Here is a 20,424-nt window from a genome sequence, read left to right on the forward strand (position 1 = left end):
CAGAAACCAGATGGCAGTTATAAGAGTCGAGGGGCATGAAAGGGAAGCAGTGGTTGGGAAAGGAGTGAGACAGGGTTGTAGCCTCTCCCCGATGTTATTCAATCTGTATATTGAGCAAGCAGTAAAGGAAACAAAAGAAAAATTCGGAGTAGGTATTAAAATTCATGGAGAAGAAGTAAAAACTTTGAGGTTCGCCGATGACATTGTAATTCTGTCAGAGACAGCAAAGGACTTGGAAGAGCAGTTGAATGGAATGGACAGTGTCTTTAAAGGAGGATATAAGATGAACATCAACACAAGCAAAACGAGGATAATGGAATGTAGTCAAATTAAATCGGGTGATGCTGAGGGGATTAGATTAGGAAATGAGACACTTAAAGTAGTAAAGGAGTTTTGCTATTTAGGGAGTAAAATAACTGATGATGGTCGAAGTAGAGAGGATATAAAATGTAGACTGGCAATGGCGAGGAAATCGTTTCTGAAGAAGAGAAATTTGTTAACATCGAGTATAGATTTAAGTGTCAGGAAGTCGTTTCTGAAAGTATTTGTATGGAGTGATCCATGTATGGAAGTGAAACATGGACGATAACTAGTTTGGACAAGAAGAGAATAGAAGCTTTTGAAATGTGGTGCTACAGAAGAATGCTGAAGATAAGGTGGGTAGATCACGTAACTAATGAGGAGGTATTGAATAGGATTGGGGAGAAGAGAAGTTTGTGGCACAACTTGACTAGAAGAAGTGATCGGTTGGTAGGACATGTTTTGAGGCATCAAGGGATCACAAATTTAGCATTGGAGGGCAGCGTAGAGGGTAAAAATCGTAGAGGGAGATCAAGAGATGAATACACTAAGCAGATTCAGAAGGATGTAGGTTGCAGTAGGTACTGGGAGATGAAGAAGCTTGCACAGGATAGAGTAGCATGGAGAGCTGCATCCAACCAGTCTCAGGACTGAAGACCACAACAACAACAATAACAACACAAGTCAGTGGCATGATGAATCTCTTGTGTGATGTGGTCATCCACTTCTGAACACTGTTGCGGTGTTCAAACACAGCTAGCTGGCTGCACACCACCCAGTTAACCCCGACGACCACCTGTTTTGGTGGCTTGTGTGCAAATAATGCTCCATCCAATAGATGAATGCTGAGGGAGAAGTGGTCACTGGAAAGGTCATCAACGTCCTCCCACTGAACAGAGTCCACATGGGGTAGAGAGCAGAAAGAGAGGTGTATGGCTGAGAATGATCAATGACGCAGTATCAGGGCAGAGATGAGTGGGAGTACCTGTGTTGAGGATGCACAGCTGGCAGCTCATGAGACATCATGAGCTCTCCAAAATGCGATCCCAATGGCAAGTAGTGATTGAGCCCCACAAGACTTGATGGCCACTGAAGTCTCCCAGTAGGAGAAACAGTTGGAGGAGTTGTTCCATAAGATCTCTGAGAGCCTCAGAGTCCATTGCATCTTGTGGAGGTAAATAAAGTCAGCAAACAGTGATCCTCTGACAAACATGAATTTCAACTGCAACTGTTTGTAGGTCAGTAACCAGGAGGAGAGCAGAGGGGTGGTGCACGTTATTTACAAACACAGAAAGCCCTCCCTTGGCCCTTTTGTCAGTCAGGTCATCTTTGCGAAAGAGCATACATCCCCTTGGTACACAGGTATCAGATACTTTAAAGTGCATTTCCTGCAAACACAAGGACATGGGGCATTCTTTTACTAGGAGTTTCAGTTCCCCCCACGTGTCCTGAACCCATTAATGTTCCTCTGTAGGATGGGAGCCCTCTTTCATGGGGCTAGCACTTTCTTCTTGACTTTCTGCTGGGGAGGGGAGCCCGCAATGGGTAGAGGCTCACTCTTGGCAGCGAAATGATTGCCTCAATCCGATATCAAGGTCCATTGCCGCTGAAGAAGGGTTGAGAGAGATGTTCGAGAGGATGACGTCGACATCATCAGACTGTGTACTTTCCGTCTCTGCCATTGAGCGATTCTTCACCTTCAACTTTTTTGTCTGAGAAGGCTTCAGAGCCACAACCATGGAAGTCTTTGTGGCAGTGCTGGACAGTGGACCAGAACGAAAATTTGGAGGGGCTGGGAGCCCCACAACATCGGCAACTACGGCCTTTTCTGATGTTCTGCCGGGGTGGGAGGGGGGTGGGGGTGGGGGACAATCTTCGAAATAACTGCAGCAGCACAGGTGCATTGACACTCGCAGGTACCAGTGCTGACACCAGCAATCTCCCTTTGTGTAGCAGCATTGGCTTTCTGCACTGGCTGTTTAAGAAATGAAGCAAAGGAGGTGCAAATTTTGGGGGCAGCATTGCCTTATACAGCTTACTGGTCTCACCATACCAGACGCAGTTCATCATCTTAAGCTCTTGCATCTTCCGTGCTTGATGTTGCATAGCGCCAGTGTTGTTTCACGCAGAAGAGAAGGTGGTCACACAAGTTATCATCCACTACCGAACATGCAAGCGAGTAAACAGGACCAACAAGTGATTCGATTTTTGGTGGCGGAGGGAGTTGGAGGCCACGAAATGTATTGTCAGATGAAGGGTGTATAGGGTGAGTACAGTCTAAGTCGTTCAAGTGTTGTGGAATGGCACACATGATTCCTTGAGGGGTGCGAGTCACTGGAAGACGATGCTCCTCCTGGACAGGCTCATCGCGTTATCGCACTGGAAATGGCTGCGGAAGTGAATGCTTTAGCCTTGGACAACCACAGAGTCACCGTGGACAAGATCCATCGGTTACTGGGTATTAGTATGGGCACCGCCCACACCACAATGCATCAACACTTGAACTTTCAAAAAATCTGCGTGCAGAGGGTTCCTCACCAACTGATTGGCTAACAGTGCAATACTCAAATGGCGCCGTCTTCGAGTCATCTGCAACATCATCATAAGGAGGAATACAGCTTTTTGTCACGTATTATTACTGGTGACGGAACATGATGTCACCATTTTGAACCGGAAAGCAAGCGTCAGAGCAAGCAGTGAAAACATGCGGTTCCACCATCTCCAAAGAAATCAAAGGCCACGCACACCAGTTATGGTAAGGTCATGATGTCCTTTTTTAACCACAAGGGCCCACTGCTTGCTGAGTTCAATACCCAGCATTATCAAGCCACTTTGTAGAACCTTAGATGTCCTCCTGCATGATAATGCCTGCCCACACACAGCCAATGAAGTGAAGGTGACACTGCTGCAGTTTCAATGGGACACGCTGGAACATCCACCGTACAGTCCTGATCTTTCACCGTGTGACTTTCATGTGTTTGGACCTCTAAAACAAGCTACTCACAGACATTGATTCACAACGGATGATGAAGTGTGTGACTGGGTCCAGGCCTGGATCTGACAGCAGCCTACCAGCTTTTTAAAGGATGGAATCGACCGGCTAGTGGCGCAATGGGATCAATGTGCCAACAGTTTTGGCGACTATTTGAGTATGTGTACTGTGTATAACTTCATTTTTGAGTTTATAGAATCATTAGTGTTACTTTACACTAGTGACCGGGTTTCATTTGAATGCCCCTTATATATTTGCCACAAGTGGCTTCTCCATGACATGTAAGAATAGTATGACCATTTGAAACAGTACACTGAGTTGGGGGTGTAAGGCCTCACACTTAGGTGAAGGAAACCTGCCTTAATATGCTCAGGAAGTTTGTGCTACTGAATGTTAGGATACAGGAGACAGATTTGAGAAGATCCTCATCCACCCTGTTCATTACGTTTTACACATCGACTATACATTCTGGACGCCATTCATCTTTCAATTCCTCCTTGGGAATGTCCACCAGATCCCAGCACATCACAATATGTTTGCTGTAATTCAAGGTGGTGTGTAGCTTAGTTTTGATACCAATTTCCCAAGGCACTGAGCTTTCTGGAGGTTCTTAACTTGTTGGGAACTAGAAGTTTCTACTAAAAGTGACCCATTACACAATCGCTTGACTGAATTTAAGATGCCAGCAATGTCCTCTGTGGCTTTTTTTAATATAGAGAGGTGAAACTTTTTCAAAGCTACCCTCTTTCCTTTTCACTATTAAAAACACATTCTCATGACCACCAGAATGTGTTCTGTTACTACAGACAAAACTTCTGGAAGGAACCCCTGAGTCAGGAGGACTGACCCTCTTGTTTGATTGGGTGTTAGTACCCACCAGCAGCCCAGCATTTCTGCTGGGAGGAGGAGGAGGAGAAAATTTTGAGCATTCCATCTCTAGCCCAAGAGTAGCTAGGCAAAGGAAAGTCGATGCAGACAGAGCCCGTATGCCTACCTAAGTCTTATACATCTGAGGGCAGCAGATTCCCCAGAGGTCACACGCTAATGATTGTTCCACCTCAACAGCCATGCATCTGATTGGCATGCAGTACACCTTGAGATTGGAGGTTTTTTTAATAGAGATTTTTACCATCCTCGTGATCTGGTCAGTAAGCTAAGATCCCCATTCCCTATGACATACAATGTTCCACTGCCGTGCCACACAGTGGTCGCCTGAAGCATGTGGCAGCACCATTCCCCAGCTCAGGTACACCAGGGTCGCCAAACTGGTGCCCACAAATGGATGCCGGCCCATGAGGGCAGTCAGTCTCTCTCTCTCTCTCTCTCTCTAATCTCTTCCGCATAATGTTAATGTGTGTCGCACACAACCACCAAACTGCTTGTGACAGAACTAGCTTACTGGTGCCACATTCCTGCTGCTTCCTCTTCCTTCATATCATCCCCCCCCATTTCTTTTCTCGCCTCACTGTCTCCACCTGGCACAAATCCTTACCCCAGTTGAGCTACAGTGTCAGTACATGTAGTTGGGGTGTATATCTATACGTGTAGTTAGCTCTGAGAAGGATATCACCCCAAAACTTAGCCAAGCTTTCAGTCTTGTTTAAGTGCCCAACAAACCACTCAATACCTCAACTATAAAGTGATCCTTTTTAAATTTTTTTTAAAAAGGAGGAGGAAGATTCCACAGGTAGTGGAACCCCTCTCCCCCTTTTCCCTCCCTACAAAATGTAATTTCACATCTTTCCCTTCAAAAATGACCATTAATGAGACAAACGTACATCATTATTTGCATTAAACTGCTTTGTTAAGCACAATTTAATGTTCTTATACGTTAACTACGAATCTGTCAAATCTGAACTTCCCATCATAACAGTATTACGGTATGAACTTTTTTTCTATATTTGAAGTCTATTTTTGTGAGATTATTAAAAACAGATTTCAGCAACTAAAAAGCTGGTGCAATACATATGTTGTAAAATATTCCTCATTTATATAATAGCTGAGCAAAGTAAAGTTTTGGCAGAGTGCAGAAATAGTAAAAAGAGGGATTCAACATGAAATTTCCTTGCAAAATCTCACCTTCTGCATAAGGTCCAGTAAGAGATTGCATCTCTTTTCCTTAACCTCAGCACTGTCTGTGTCATCTTCTTTCTCCAGTTCTTCACACATGCGTGTCATAAGTTCCTTTTGTTTACTGTATCGTTCATATTCCGAGGTAGCTAACTTACTCTTATTTTCTTCAAGCCATGCTGGATACTGCAACACACGAAATTATAAATAACACTTTATCATTCGACATGCAGAAAACCTGCAGATCTTACAGCTACCGTCTGACAGATACTGATATCACTTTTATAGCCATAACAAGACAAAAATATAATCTTATACAGAAAGAATTTGGATGTTATAACTATTTCCTCTTCCTATGTGGAACTGCTTCGCATTCTGACACAAAAGCTGTAAGGAACAGACAAAACAGCAGTTTAAGACTACTTTCCAATACCAGCAAATGATTTTCTGTAGAAAGAAACAGGATTAACACCCACAAATATTTTACATAGCTACACAGTTTAAAAGAAATTTGTCAGTGCTAGGTCAAATTTCCCACCGTGGAAATGCAGATGACAATACACACAATTAAAATCGTGTGGTTGTGTTTTGATTCAAAACACACCCAATGAAGGTGGATACCAATATGTCTGGCTGAAAGTGACAATATCTGTCCTCACGTAGTTTCAAAAACAAGGGCAAATTGGGACATTTGAAGTGTGGCACTATTACACTGAAATGGCGCCACTTGTCATATTGAAGTCTGACTGCCACCATGACCACATAGCCTTCCTAACATGCACAAGGAAGGAACTCCTGTAAGACTAATAGTAAATATTATGGTACACTTAAATACCAGATGACAAAATACCTGGAAAGCATACTCAGTGAATATGTGGAGAAGTGCCGACACCATATTTGCAGCTCCCTTGACTTTATACACCACATCAGCCAATTGCAACTCTAGGATATAGATATTAAAGTCAATTTCATTGAAATTTCTCATTTTGAGACTAATGAAGGGCACTCTGTTTAACTGTAAAAAACTATTCACCTGCCAATATCGCATAAAAAAGACAACCAGTTGCCTTAAATAAAGAAATATTTTATACGATCTTGGCTGTTGAATGGTTTTTTAACAAAGTCAGTTTCAATGCAGTTTCCCTATTTTATGGATGTCCCACTTTCTGATTCTTTAGAACTAGTCATGAAAAAATTTGATGACTGGTTCACAGAACAGAAAATATTATGTACAAACCAATGGCGCGGCAAAAGGTAGGCCGTTATCAATTGTCGTAGTCAAACTCTTACATGGAACACTTTGAAGCAAAGGCACTAGACTCCAGAAAATTGAAACCAATGTCATTCTATCAGTACACGGACATGGCCACATGGAGTGGTTAATCTTGGAAGAGTTCCTGAAACATTAAAACTCTAACCACCACAATATAAAATTTATGACAGAACTTGGAAAAAGTGGACCAATTACCTTCCCTCGATGTGTTAGTTAAGACAATAACGGACAGATCTCTGGATCAGGGTGTGTACAGAAAACGTACACACAATGTTCCATATCTCAAGCCATCACCATCCATTACAAAGAAATTTGGGGCTGAAGAGATTGATTCAGGCTCAAGCACTCTCATAAAAGGAGAGCCTCAACGAAAAATTACATCTACAAACAGTGTTCCAAAAGAATGAGTACTCAGATCGTCACTGCAGTCAATTTCAAGAATACCTGGGAAAATGGTAGATACGGAGACAGAGGAAGGGAAGCCAAGAATCGCTCCTTTATTTATCTTGTGCTGGCCCAATATCCAGGAAGATCGCTAGATGCCTACAGAAACATGATACACGGCGTATTTTGTTCCCTTCAATTAAGATAAAAAGTATTCTTTGTAATGTTAAAAGACGATGTTGATCTCCGAAAGCTGGATATGGATACGTGTATGTGGCACATCTTACGTGGACAGACTACCATAACAGTCGAGGAGAGATGCCAGGAACATCAGCGACACAAGTGACTAAAACAACCAAGCAAATCAGTCGTTGCTTGGCACTGCCTCAAATATAATCACGAAATGAAATATGATGAGACCAGTATCATGGTGCACACACCAAGTTTTGGGGCAGCATAATTCAGGAGTCAATTGAAATAAAGATGTCAGGGAAACAAATATGCAGAGACAGAGGTTTCCATTTAAACAAGGCCTGGGCCTTGCACTCACTTTATTAGTATCATGCTGGCCATCACATCCACTGGAGATGGGAAATGCTGAGAGTATTTGTGTTCCACAGAATATCAAGATGATCTCTGAAAAGCAAAGGAGCATCAACGAGCACAGTGGGTGTATTGAATAGGACTCTGCTAAAATAGCAGCATGAGACCAATGACAGCTCTCAGTGTGGTTGGAGCCTATGCAACAACAGCAAAACTCACAGAGCCTGAAGATGGTGTTTTCGTCAGTTGTGAAAATATTGAGCATAAACACCTGGAAGCACTTAATGTAATTTGATTTTATGCTGGGTCACATTTTTGTGAGAGACTGAGGTGTTGAATTGTTCGAGGAAAGTGTAACAAAATGTTCTTCAAGGCAGTCCCTATAATATATCACACCTCCCTGGCTGTAGCAAAGCTCTTCCTGTTTAGTTTTGTGGTTTAGATATAATTTTTATTGTAGCTATTTTTTTTTTTTGGACACTCACTAAAGCAGTTTCACATCTGCTGTCATCACATTTTTGTTTGTTTCAAAATAAACAAACATATCAGATTTGTTTTCTCCTGGTATTCATGAAACAGAGCGGGTGCAAAGAAGGGCATGCTCCCAGCTTTGTGCCATAACTATGAATAGATTGGTTAGTTTAAAATCCGATAGTGCAGACTACATCATTTGATGAAATAAGTTACTCCTTTTATATTTTACCAAGGAAGACAAAGAGTGAATATTGACAAACAGAAGCCATAAGATTTCTTTGGTCGGCATCAGCAGCATTAGTAGCAGAAAAATAAATATAAGATACTTCTCCTCTCCCCTATCCCCACCACTGCCACTTGAGGCAAAGCAAGGTTACACCTGATGCAATTCTACTCCTGAAATAAACAGTTTTTTCTGTTTTCTGTTACGTATGTAATTCATATAATGCAATTACACAAACCTGCTAAATCCTTATTCATGCGATATTTCACTAAACATTATTATTCACAGTACAGTTTTCAAACTTCTGATGATAACCGTATATTTAGTTGATATGGAAACATTTTATTTAAAGGGATATTTACAATTTTAGGGTATTGTAAAACTACATTCACTGCAAAATTTGACACTGCTAGTAACTGTTTGTTTCAAGATTGACAGTGCTTATTTGAAAGCTCTCAGTCTTCTCTTTCAAACAAATGTTATACTTTTTCTGAAAACTCAATATTTCAAAAGTTATTAGTACATAATCAAAATTATTATATTCCAGAATGCTCAAGTCTTAAAAATGCAATCTGATCAAAATTCTGCTGTTGCAGTTTTGTAGCGATTAATTTTCCTGATTACAAACCCATATGACTTTTCTAAAATAACACATTAGTTTATGAACTATCCAAATTATAAAATTTAAGCTTCCGTCACATTCTTCGTAGGCTTTGGAAATCCCAGTTCTAGTATCCCTGCAACATCCCAATGGAGGCAGATGGACTGGTGTGGGTAGTGCAGCGGACTAGTGTGGACAACTGCCATGGGGGGTGCATGCAACTCATTGAATGGACAGATCCACTGACTGAACTGTTTGCCTGCAGGTGATGGTAAACAGGGCACGGCAGTTCCAATACCGAATTCAACCACCTTAGATCTGACCTCGCCTCAGACCTTTTGCTCTGTGCTCTTCCCATATGCTCAGTTGTCAGCTGCTCGCACCCATGTTGTGTTCATCCCTGTACATGTCTCTATGCTGTTTCAAACTTTCTGCTTCCCTATAGACTGAATCGCACAATGAGTTTTGATTTCCCCCCGAAGGTTTCTGCTCCCCGGCTTCTGATTGAGCCGGCATTGGCCCGTACAGCTCCTGGTGCCGACTATATTTTCTAGTGGTGTCCTTATTCCTTTCGAGACACTAAAATGGTGATGAAGGACAGTCTTACATGTGTGATAGTTCATTTTTATTCTTTCCTTTTCAGAGTATTTCTGCAATGCTGGCAGGAATAGTTACACCTACAGTAGCAGCAGCAGCATGGTCAGATGCAAGCACTGCTAAACCAGAATGTGGAATTGCTTCACACCCAAGCTACGCAAGTGGTGGGTGAGGTGCCCTCTGCACACTTTTCTTCCTAGCCCCTGCCACCGTTTGCCAGTTTTGATGAGTCTATGGAGAGGTTGAAAAATTACCTGCGCCAGTTCTTGCTGCACTGCTGGGCAGGGCACATCGTTGATTGATGTAGTTGATACAGCTGCCTTGTTATTGTATAGCAGTGCAAGTTTATGTGAATTTGTGCAGAATTTAAAGTCCTCCATGGAGCCTGAGAAATTCTCCTCTGATGAACTTTGTCGGCTGCTTAGGCAGTATTTCAGACATCAGACCCATTTGGTGGTGTCACAGTTGCAGTTTAACCAGACCACATGCACCCCAAGCAATCATGTGCCATGGATCATCAATTTGTAGAATCTCTCATGGGAACAGAAATGTTCCTTCTCGTCCATCATCTTGGAGCTTCTGTAGCATCTGGTGAAATCTTTTCTTGACTGTGGCCATGAACTCATCTCTAGATTGCATGAGGTATTGCACTGTAGACTTCCTCTGAAATGTTTCTAGGTGGACCTGGATAATTTGTAGGCCCTGATAAACATACAGTATAAAGTTAAATAATAAAGGTCACCAGCTTTTCTTTGATCCGTGACTTAGGGTTAAGTTAATCACTTCCTCTATACTCCTACTCAATACCTGTAGCTACCCGATTTCTTTCGAGAGAAGTCAGGTTTCTACAGGTATTGAGTACAGGTAAAGAGGAAGTGATTCCCAGAATTCAACCACTGGACTAGACAATAAACACCGCCATCAGTCACTATACCTTGACCAACTGATTTCTACAATTTCTGCTGTAGACATCACAGGATTCACACCCAAATGCATAAGAACACACAAAAGAACAAGCTTCATAACTTATATTGCAGCAAAACATAATTTATTATTTTCTAATAATCCTCACCAAGTCCACTTTGTCCATTAGACAACACCAACTAGCCAGCTGCTACAAGCTCCATTAGGTGGCCTCTTCTTAAACAGTCCATGTACACTCACTAAGCAGCAACACTCACCTTGAAAACATGCAATAAACCAAAATGTTTCCTATGCCCGTGCAAGGGGATGCTATTTTTAACACTTTCTGAACTTTCCACACCTAAAGAACAACATTAGTGACTCCTGACTACAAACTTCCGCAATACGCCTCCATGCCACCTCTGCCCCAGAGTGCCAGACTCGGCTCATGCACCCTACCACGACCACCAACTGACTCCACCATTTCGTTAGCTGCTCACAGCTACACAACATTTTTTCACACACAGACTTTTCAGCCAATCAGCCTCGAGAGCTGAAAGTAGGGGCTGCTATTGGTCATTTCCTGCCCAGTGCTCATAGTACTACTGCAAAGTGCTGCTGCTTGCCGACAATTTCAGTAATTTGTTCCTAAAGGATACTAGGAAATGCCAGCCATCCTGTGGGAAACGCTCACCTCTGTAAACCTTCTGGTTGGGTGAGGTCACATCCATTAGCCAGATTAAGCAAAGACTGCCCACCACCGGTATCCAAACCTGGATTTTCCATTTACCGCAAGTGGTTGGCATAATTAAATTGTCTATCTGTGCTTGCTCCCTGAACTGACTCAAACTTCCATATGTTCCCAAGAAATCTGGGTTCAAGTCCCAGTTTCACACAAATTTTCATATGTCACAATTGGTTAGTAGATCTATGAGGTGTGTGAGAAAAGTAATGGAACTGACAACATTATATGTAATTTGGAAACACTCTGTTGTTCAACCTGAATAGACCAGCGTGTTCATCCCTTCCAGATGCTGAATCCAAGTTTCAGCCCCGTACAGCGATCACATGTCGTCTGACAGTGCCATCAGGGAAGATGTGTTTTTGTTGTGTGTTATGAAAATGGAACAATGGAATTTAGAGCAAGGTTATGACCCAAAGTTTGATGTTAAATGGGGAGAATCTACGAGTGTGATCTTTGAAAAGTTAAAACGGGCCTATGGGGAAAATTTCTTATCAAGAGTACAAGTTTTTCGCTGGCACAAATCATTTTTGGAGGGCCGAAAACACAGTGAAGATGAAACTCGCTTCAAAAACTGATGAAAATGTTGAATGTGGGCATGCTCTTGTAACATCGAACCGACATTTAACAATAAGGATGGCGGATGATCTATTAAACTTAACCACTTTCACCATACATCAAATTTTGACCAAAGGTTTACACATGCGAAAGGTTTGTGCCAAAATAGTACTGAAAAACCTCACAACTGAGCAGAAGGACAATCAAAGAAACATGTGCACTGATAATCTTGAGAGTATTGCCAATGACTGTGGATGGTTCTCAGTTGTGTGATCACAAGTCACGAATCCTGGATTTACGAGTGCAATCCTGAGGCAAAGTGAGGAACGGAACAGTGAGACATCTCCTCAAGTGAAAAAAGCTCAAATGAGCAAATCAAAGATCAAAACATTGCTGATTTGCTTTTTTGACAGTAGGGATATCGTGCACATGGAATTTGTTCCTCCAGGACGAACTGTCAACCATGTGTTTTACAAAGATGCCCTTAAAAGGCTAAGGAAAAGGGTGAATCAAGTGAGACTGAACATCACAGACAAGTGGATGCTGCATCATGACAACACCTCATGTCACATGGCCGTTTCCATCACGAAATTTCTGACCTCAAAAGGCATTCCTGTTGCTCCACAGCCCTCTATTCACCTGATCTGAGTCCTTGTGACTTTTTTTCTTTTCCTGAAATTGAAAAACATCTTAAAAGGACGTCATTTTGGAACTTCGGAGACTATTCATAATAATTTAATTGACATGTTGGAGGCCCTATCAGTTGGCGCCTTTCAGTGCTGCTACCAAGGCTGGGAACAGCAATGCTGCCGGTGAATACATGCCCAAGGGTATTACTTTGAAAAAATAAAATTTTTAGTAGATAAAAAATCATTCTTACTACTTTTCTCACACACTTCAAGTCCCTAATACAGTTGAAGTCATGAGATTCACAGTCATCAGATTAATTTTGAAATATTTTGTACAGCTGTGTATCATCAACAGTGTCTGTTCTTTTAGATATGTATGTAAGCCACGATGTCAGGCTGTGTTGTACAGTAAACAGTGTATACTTTGAGTGGGCAATTCTTCATCTCAGCGAGTTATAAGAAGATGGAACATCAACTTACATTGTTAATGGTCAATTCCCTGTTGCAAAATATTTTTGGATTAGAAGCTTTTGCTGTTTTGGACTTTAAGATAATTGGTGAAGTACATTCAACGTCTCAGCCAGTACTTTTTCAAGGTTCTGACTCCTTAGTGCAGTCATAAAACCACTTGAAGAAAGGTGAGCAGAATATTTTGAGACACAAGTTTTTCTTAAGCTGTCAGTGGTGTGTAAATTTTGTGGCCCTACTCCATTCCTTTCTCCATGTGTAACGAGGTAAAGGCCAAGTTGCAAAGCTAGCAGGACCAGGGTGTCTTATCTCTTATTTGTTGAGTCAGTGGAGCACTGCTTTGGTGGCGATTCAGAAGCTCAGCAGCACCGTGTGCCTTTAGGCGATTTTAAACAGATAGTCAATGCATAATGTGTCACAGAAATGTATCAAACTCCAAGGCCGGAGGAGTTGTTGGTGAAGTTTTACAGGGACCAGTATTTTTCATGCATTTGACTTTTGTGCTGCATACCTGCAGTTGCTGTTGGACACAGCTTCTCCAACTTTCTTGGTACCCAACACCATCTTTGGGCTTTAACAGTTTAATCGCTTTCCTTTTGCAATCTCGTCTGTGCTGAGAATTTATCAACAATATCTGGAACAGCTGATTCCAGACATTCCCCATTATTGATGCAACGGACAATTGTGTTATGAGCTCTACAAGAAAGGAGCATTTACAAAACCTACAGAGGGTTTTCCAATGCCTTCCAGAGAATGGCTTTCATTGCAATCTCAAAAAGTGCAGTGTTTCTCTCTCCAATGGTGCATTTTTTGGGACATGCTTAGCAAAGATAGCCCCTCCTTAGGGATGACCACATCTAAGCCATTGTCAACCTGCAGCACTCAAGAACCTAAAGCAGTTCCAGTCTTCTTTGGGCAAGATTTCCATCTTATGCTAAGTTCAATCCCCAGGCCGAACACATCTCCCATTCACTCAACCAGCTTCACCAACAGGGTGTAAAGTTTGTCTGCTCTGTGGACTGTCAATGGGCTTTTCCGTCCCTCAAGAAGTGTATGTACTCTGCTCTCTGTTTGACTTCTTTTCCACTGGGCAAATCTTTATCCCTGGCCTGTGACAATTCAGGATGGCATTGGTGCAGTTCTGTCCCATCAGAACCTGTATCACTTATGCATAAAAGACACTTTCCATGGTGCAGTGCAATTTTCCACAGGTGGAGACGGATTGCTGATGACTGTTTTCACAATTACAAAGATACACTTTTTTTGTATGGGACTAGGTTCCGCCTCATTACTGACCAAGCCGCTCGTTCCTTATTTGGTCATTATTCCAAGCTAACAGAGAGGACTGCCCACCAATTGCAGCGTGAGCCGTCTTTCTCAGTAATTAGTGCCATGACATTCATTACCATTTCACCACCCGGCACACTAGTGCTGATGCACTATAATGGCTGCCGGGAGGGGTGGGGGGGGGGTGGGGGGGGTGGGGGGATCCAGAGTTCAGTCCACAAGAGGCTCTCGTGTTCATCTTGAACAAAACCTTGCAGCACATTTTGTTGTATTTTCTGTTGATAGTGTGTGCGGGTGTGACCTCCACAGCTGGCAACCCACTTTTTGGGAAAATCATTCAGCTGTCCAGATAGGTTCATTACAGCACACGTCTTTGGGCGTGGATCTTATTTGGCATTCCTCTTGCTTGCCATGGACAAGCAAAGCTGTCGGTGGTCACCCCCAGCATTGTATCCTCAAATACTTCAGCTGCTGCTTGCATCACACTGAGGTATGACTTGTATGAAGCTGTTGACACGATGTCATGTCTACTGGAAGGCAATCAACTACAACACTGACCATCTGGTGTGGGCTTGCAGGGCTTGTGTGCAGAACCAGGCTGTGCCACCACACCAGTTTTCCCCTTGGCCAATCCTGGACCACCCTCTGGACATGGTGCACGTTGATTTCACTGGTCTATTTTTGGGCAGCATGTGGCTGTTAATGTTCAGTGCCTTATCAAATTTCCTGTATTGTGTCAAGTTGTCTTCCATATCATCGACTACCATTGTTTGCATGTTGTCAGTCATTTTTGCTTCCTTCATGATGCTCATGTCTGATAACAGTTGGTTGTTTGTGTTACAGGAGTTTGAGGGCTTTGACATTTACATCGGTATGCAGCATCTGACTGCTGCATTTCACTCTGCTTGTAACTTAGAGGTAGAGTGCTCCACGCGTATGTTCAAGACCCAAATGAAGAAGTTCCCGTTTATCTCTTCCTGCAAAGATTCATTTTCAAATTTTCTGGCTATGCACTGGTTGACTCGAGTCAACGGGTGCATTGTGGCGGAAATTTGCATTTGAAGTGTACGACAAAGTAAATTCAACCATATGCGTACTTTTATTAAATAATTGTTATGTCACATAATCATAGGAGAAACAATGGCTAAGATTAACTTCCATGAGACTCAACAGGCACCCAAAACAGGTCGATGGCACATAACTCTGTATAAAAAAATTTGCAATGACCCAAATTATTTCCCCCATTTTCCCTTCATTGACTGGACTATGAGGATGGTGTAATATGTGAATAATTAATTGGAAACTAGAATAATTGTATTGAAACTGAATGTGTAATCCACACACTACTGCAAAATCCTGCATGCAATACCAACAATGGATGCGTAAAGATGATCAGATAGCACACGAAACAGGAAAGGAGATGACGAGGGGGAGGGGGAGGGGGAGGAAGGAAGGAAGGAAGGAAGGAAGGAAGGAGGGGCCACAAGAACTTGAGCATAGTAGTTCAGTTTATGCAACTGCATTCTTCTTCCAAGCACAAATAGGCACACACTACATTGTCCTGACACTACGGAATGACATGAAGATACGAACTCTACAAATCTTATTTTAACACTGTGACATCTTTTAGACAAGTTGGCTGGTACGGTCACAGCTAATAGGATCAAATGAATAGTTACACAGTGTCAAACAGTAACATCCAAAACTACTGAACATTACATTTACCTTGTCGACAATGTCCTTCATTGTAGGGTATAATATTTCTTTTGACAGAAGGGACTGCATCATTGTTTGCATGAATTTAAGGAAGTCATTGTCTCCACCTTCTCCCAGGCCAAGTCCACCCAACAGATTTGCCATCTGCTCATCGGAGAATTCATTCTGGAATCAACATAAAGGAAGAAGTTTGCACATGTCAGATAACAAAGTTTAAAATATGATGCTGTATTTACCTTCAGAAAGCAAAATGTTTAGTCCTGCCAACAGACACATATAAAAGTGACGAGACTGTCCTAGCTTTCAGAACTGAGTTCCTTCCTTTGAGAGAGGGGTAAGGAAGGAAGATTGGCTTTAATGTCCCATCGACATTGAGTCCATTAGAGATTGTGCAAAAGTTCACCATGTTCCATGAATGGAGAAGGAAGCCAGCCATGCCCTTTCAGAGGAAACATCCTGGCATTTGCTTGGAGCGATTTGAGGGAAATCTTGGAAATCCTGAACCTGGATGGCAGGACACAAATTTGAACTGTTGTTCTCCCAAATGTGAGTCCAGTGTGCTAACCACTGCATCACTTTTCTCAGTGGGAGGAGAGGGGAATTGTTTGGCAAAGTTTGAGAAGGGAGGGCAGGTCACTCAGACTATAAGTGAGTCCCCCTCACCCTGGGCACTGAGTGACCTGCTCTTCAGTTTTAACCTCACCCAACCTATCCGTCACTCCTCTATGAGGAAGGAACTCAACAGTTTTGAAAGCTAGGACAATGTTGTCACTTTTATTTTTTGCTGTATCTATTGGCAGTACTAAACATTCTGCATCCTGATGGTAAGCATTGGCAAACAATTATTTCTCATAATTTTAGTGTTCTGGATTAAATTTTGATTTGCTATAATAATAAGTTAAATATTTGTTAATATTATCCATACTTATCAGAAATTTCAACAACAATAATGAGATTATCTTTAATATGCTGCTGTATGTAAAATCTCAAAATGCTACCATTGGCTGCAGCCCTGAAATAATAGTGGGACTGATGTTTGCTTCCTTCATCATTTACAGTACAATCTCAGATTACAATAGGAACAATGAAATGAACAGGTGAAATTCTAATGGCCTGAGAATGAAAAACAAGAAAGATTTTACGTAATACCCTTTCACCTGTTAAGTGAGGTCCGAGTACATCTGAGATTTCCTAAATTTCCTAAATAGGGCACTCACATGCTACATCTGAGATTTCCTAAATAGGGCACTCACATGCTACAGTTTAAATCACAAGGAAACAGAATGTCTGGTTAGTACTTACCAGCATTAAGTAAAATTCCTAGTACTGCAAACACAAAAATGAAAGGTACAAAATAAAACAATGGAAAATCCAAGTTGGATTAATGACAATATTAAGACTTTAGGCCTTGGTAGCCAGAGAAAGTGGTCATGTGTGTGGAGTTCTGCTTGTATGAATACATGGCCTTTTGGCCGAAAGCTCACATGTATGGCAGTCTTTTTGTTGCACCTGCCTGCGACTCAACATCTCCTCTCTATGGTTTATAACAATCTACCTTTCATAATATTGTCATTAAAGGTAGAAAATACTAATCCCAACTTTTCCAGATTAAATGCTCCTTCTTCACGGAGGAAAAAGGGACTGGTTGGGGAATATTTACATCATTCCAAGAGGAAGGACCACCTGCTGGGAGAACAAGGGAATACAAAGATAGAGGGGGAACCATCAAGAAGTGAGGAGACCACAAATGATGACTGTGATAGCTTCAGTTCAGCACTGGCAGAAGGTAGAGATAGAGAAATACAAATCACTTATGGGGAAGATAGATGAGAAGTGTATCTCAGAACTAAGAGGAAAATGGGAAGGTGGGAGGGGAGAGGGAGAGGGAGAGAGAGAGAAGGGTGGGGGATGAAGATAAAAAAGTAACCGAGCCATAATGAGGTTCCTGGAGACATATCAATTTAGGCAGCCAAATGGATCTTTAAGTAGACACTACAATGAAGGACATGGATGATGCAGATACAAGTTTTGAGAACACAATATCTGTTGTTGTGCATTCTGGGGTCCTCAACATTCCTGAATTTGCCAAGTCCAAAGATATAACATATCTCGTTTGAGTGAAGTTGTATAAACAAAGTTTGTTTATAAAATAAAATACAATCTGAGAGGATACAACTCTGTACTTGTGACTTGGAACTTTAAAAACAGGCGCAGCTGTGCACATGCCTTCTGTTGTGGCAAGAGACATGCGCTGCCAAGCCTGCGCAAGTGTTTTGGCAGCTGAGAAGGGGTGGCGTCTGAGCCAGGCAGAGCCCAGTAGCTGCACCAGTCTCGCATTGGCCTCAATAGATGGTGGGACCCTTTTACCTGCAGTAATTGGCAAACAAGCTGACCTGACTACGAGAATTACCAAGACCACAGGACCGCGGCTAGCACATAAAGCCATGCTCTGGCCACATGTTGGGGAAAACCCAGGCATCTGGCTGTTGGCTTGAAACCAGGAGGAGTAACCATCATGGCTTAGTTAAGCATAAAAAAAATAAAATGAGATTAAAACCAACAAAAAGTGAAAAAGTGAACCCAACAAAGAAGCCAGTAACATGGTTACAAAGAGAAAAATCAGAAGAGGTTGTGCATCAAGACACGCCCTTTGTCCAAAGAGTAGTTTTTAATTTTTTTCATATTAAATGTTTGTCTAGAAGACAGGATTGGTTGGTAGGCATGTTCTGAGGCATCAAGGGACCACCAAGATAGTATTAGAGGGCAGTGTGGAGGGTAAAAATCATAGAGGGAGACCAAGAGATGAATACATTAAGCAGATTCAGAAGGATGTAGGGTGCAGTAGTTACTAGGAGATGATGAAGCTTGCACAGGATAGAGTAGCATGGAGAGCTGCATCAAACCAGTCTCTGGACTGAAGACCACAACAACATATAACATGAACTTTGAAAATTAAGGTCTTGACAACACCTTAAGTGATTTTTCACAAAATAAGTGTCTACAGATAGGTCTCATTGAGCATTATCAGACTATCATAATAGACTTTTTTTTATAAACGTGATTTATTTTGAATTATTGGCCACAATGTGCATACTGCCCACAAAAACTTGAATTTTCACTTTTCACACAAAAAAATAAAACATTAAAAATAGTGACAGTATTACTAAGTAGACATAGACAGGGTGGTATGAAGGTACTTGGTTTTAATTGTTTACATTAGTAAAGACATGCCGTAAAGTAGTGTTCACTTGGACAAAATCATTATTTGTATACAAACTATTTACTTTAGAGAAAAACAAGGAATAGCAATAGAAAGCTGAAGAAATTTACTTACTAAATGATGCATGATAAATGTATATAACATTAAATTTATAGTTTTTAAGCTATAAAAGAGTGTCACCCAATACTATCCCACACTGGAACAACTGAACCACAGGCTCCATCAGGGTCCTGATTAACTATCATCATGCATTGAAATTAGGAACATTCTATCGAAGATCCTTCCCACCCCTCCTAGACTGGTGTTCCATTGCCCACCCAACCTCCACAACATCCTAGTCCATCCTTATGCCACTCCCAGTCCCAGACCCTTGACACAGGGATCACACCTCTGTGGAAGAGCCAGATGTAAGACCTGCGCAATCCACCCACTCAGCATTTCCTATTCAAGTCCTGCCACAGGCATACCGTACTCTATCAGATGCCAGGCCACCTGTGAAAGCAGCTGTTGTGGTGTTTCCTTTTCGTGTGTGTGTGTGTGTGTGTGTGTGTGTGTGTGTGTGTGTGTGTGTGTGTCGGCTGTAACACCACGAGTAAGGATTTGTCAGTGTGATATGGTTTAAGTTGTCTCTGATTATTCTTCTTTCACTACAGTCACCTTTTTGTTTTGTTCTCGTGGTCAGACTCCCCAATACCACAGCCGTGCACAAGCTTTCTCCTCCAGCCTTTGTCTCCAGGCAGTGTGATGCTTTAAGAAAGTGTATCACTACTTTACACTATCTTCAATGATAATCTTCTGTATTGTTTCAACTATGTACATCAACTGTGAAGACAGATCCAAATATCAGCAACTCATAAATTTAAATAGGTCAAACAGTATGTCCAACCAACTGAACTCTGCTAAAGATATAGGGTTTACAATCTTCATTTGTCTTGAGTGTTTACATTGAAGTATGTTCGTTTCCTCTGAGGTGTGCACAACATCTTCAAGGGGCATCACCAAGGCATGAATGGCCATGTCCAAGTAGTGCTCCACACTCACCACTCCATGCCTCACCCCTGATGTGTTACATCACCGCAGGTACAATCTGCACAGATCACAGATGGAGGCATGCACAGCGTATTTCTCCACTAGAAAAAATGTTTATAAGAGACAAAATCCCTTTCGACAGTGTGGGTACCTTGGTGGAATATAGGCCATTCTCATGAATAACCCATGTAACACTACACCATGTCATAAAAGGGGAAGTCAAATAAAAACTGAACATCTGTCATGATGGAACCATGGAATGGTTATATTCAAAAGTAGCCACACATGGTAAGACATTTATTCCACTGGAAAAGGACATGATCCATGCCCGTTTCCTACGAAACAGTCAGCCGCTGACAGACCACAACTGCACCCACTCTTGAATTTCCTTGTCTAACTGAAACCAACGTTCACA

General features: G+C 41.9%; 1 protein-coding gene across 2 annotated transcripts in view; it reads right to left on the minus strand.

The window, feature by feature from the left end:
- Positions 1–20,424, minus strand: part of LOC126203109 (peroxisomal biogenesis factor 19) — an 89,681-nt gene that overhangs the window by 13,905 nt on the left and 55,352 nt on the right. For both annotated transcript variants that reach the window (XM_049937353.1, XM_049937352.1), the window contains exons 5-6: positions 15,770–15,925; positions 5,372–5,548 (exon numbers count right to left, since the gene is read on the minus strand). In XM_049937353.1, the coding sequence (XP_049793310.1) occupies positions 5,372–5,548; positions 15,770–15,925 (333 nt within the window). The remainder of the gene's footprint in view (positions 1–5,371; positions 5,549–15,769; positions 15,926–20,424) is intronic.

This window comes from Schistocerca nitens, chromosome 9, assembly GCF_023898315.1.
Source record: "Schistocerca nitens isolate TAMUIC-IGC-003100 chromosome 9, iqSchNite1.1, whole genome shotgun sequence".
Lineage (NCBI taxonomy): Eukaryota > Metazoa > Arthropoda > Insecta > Orthoptera > Acrididae > Schistocerca > Schistocerca nitens.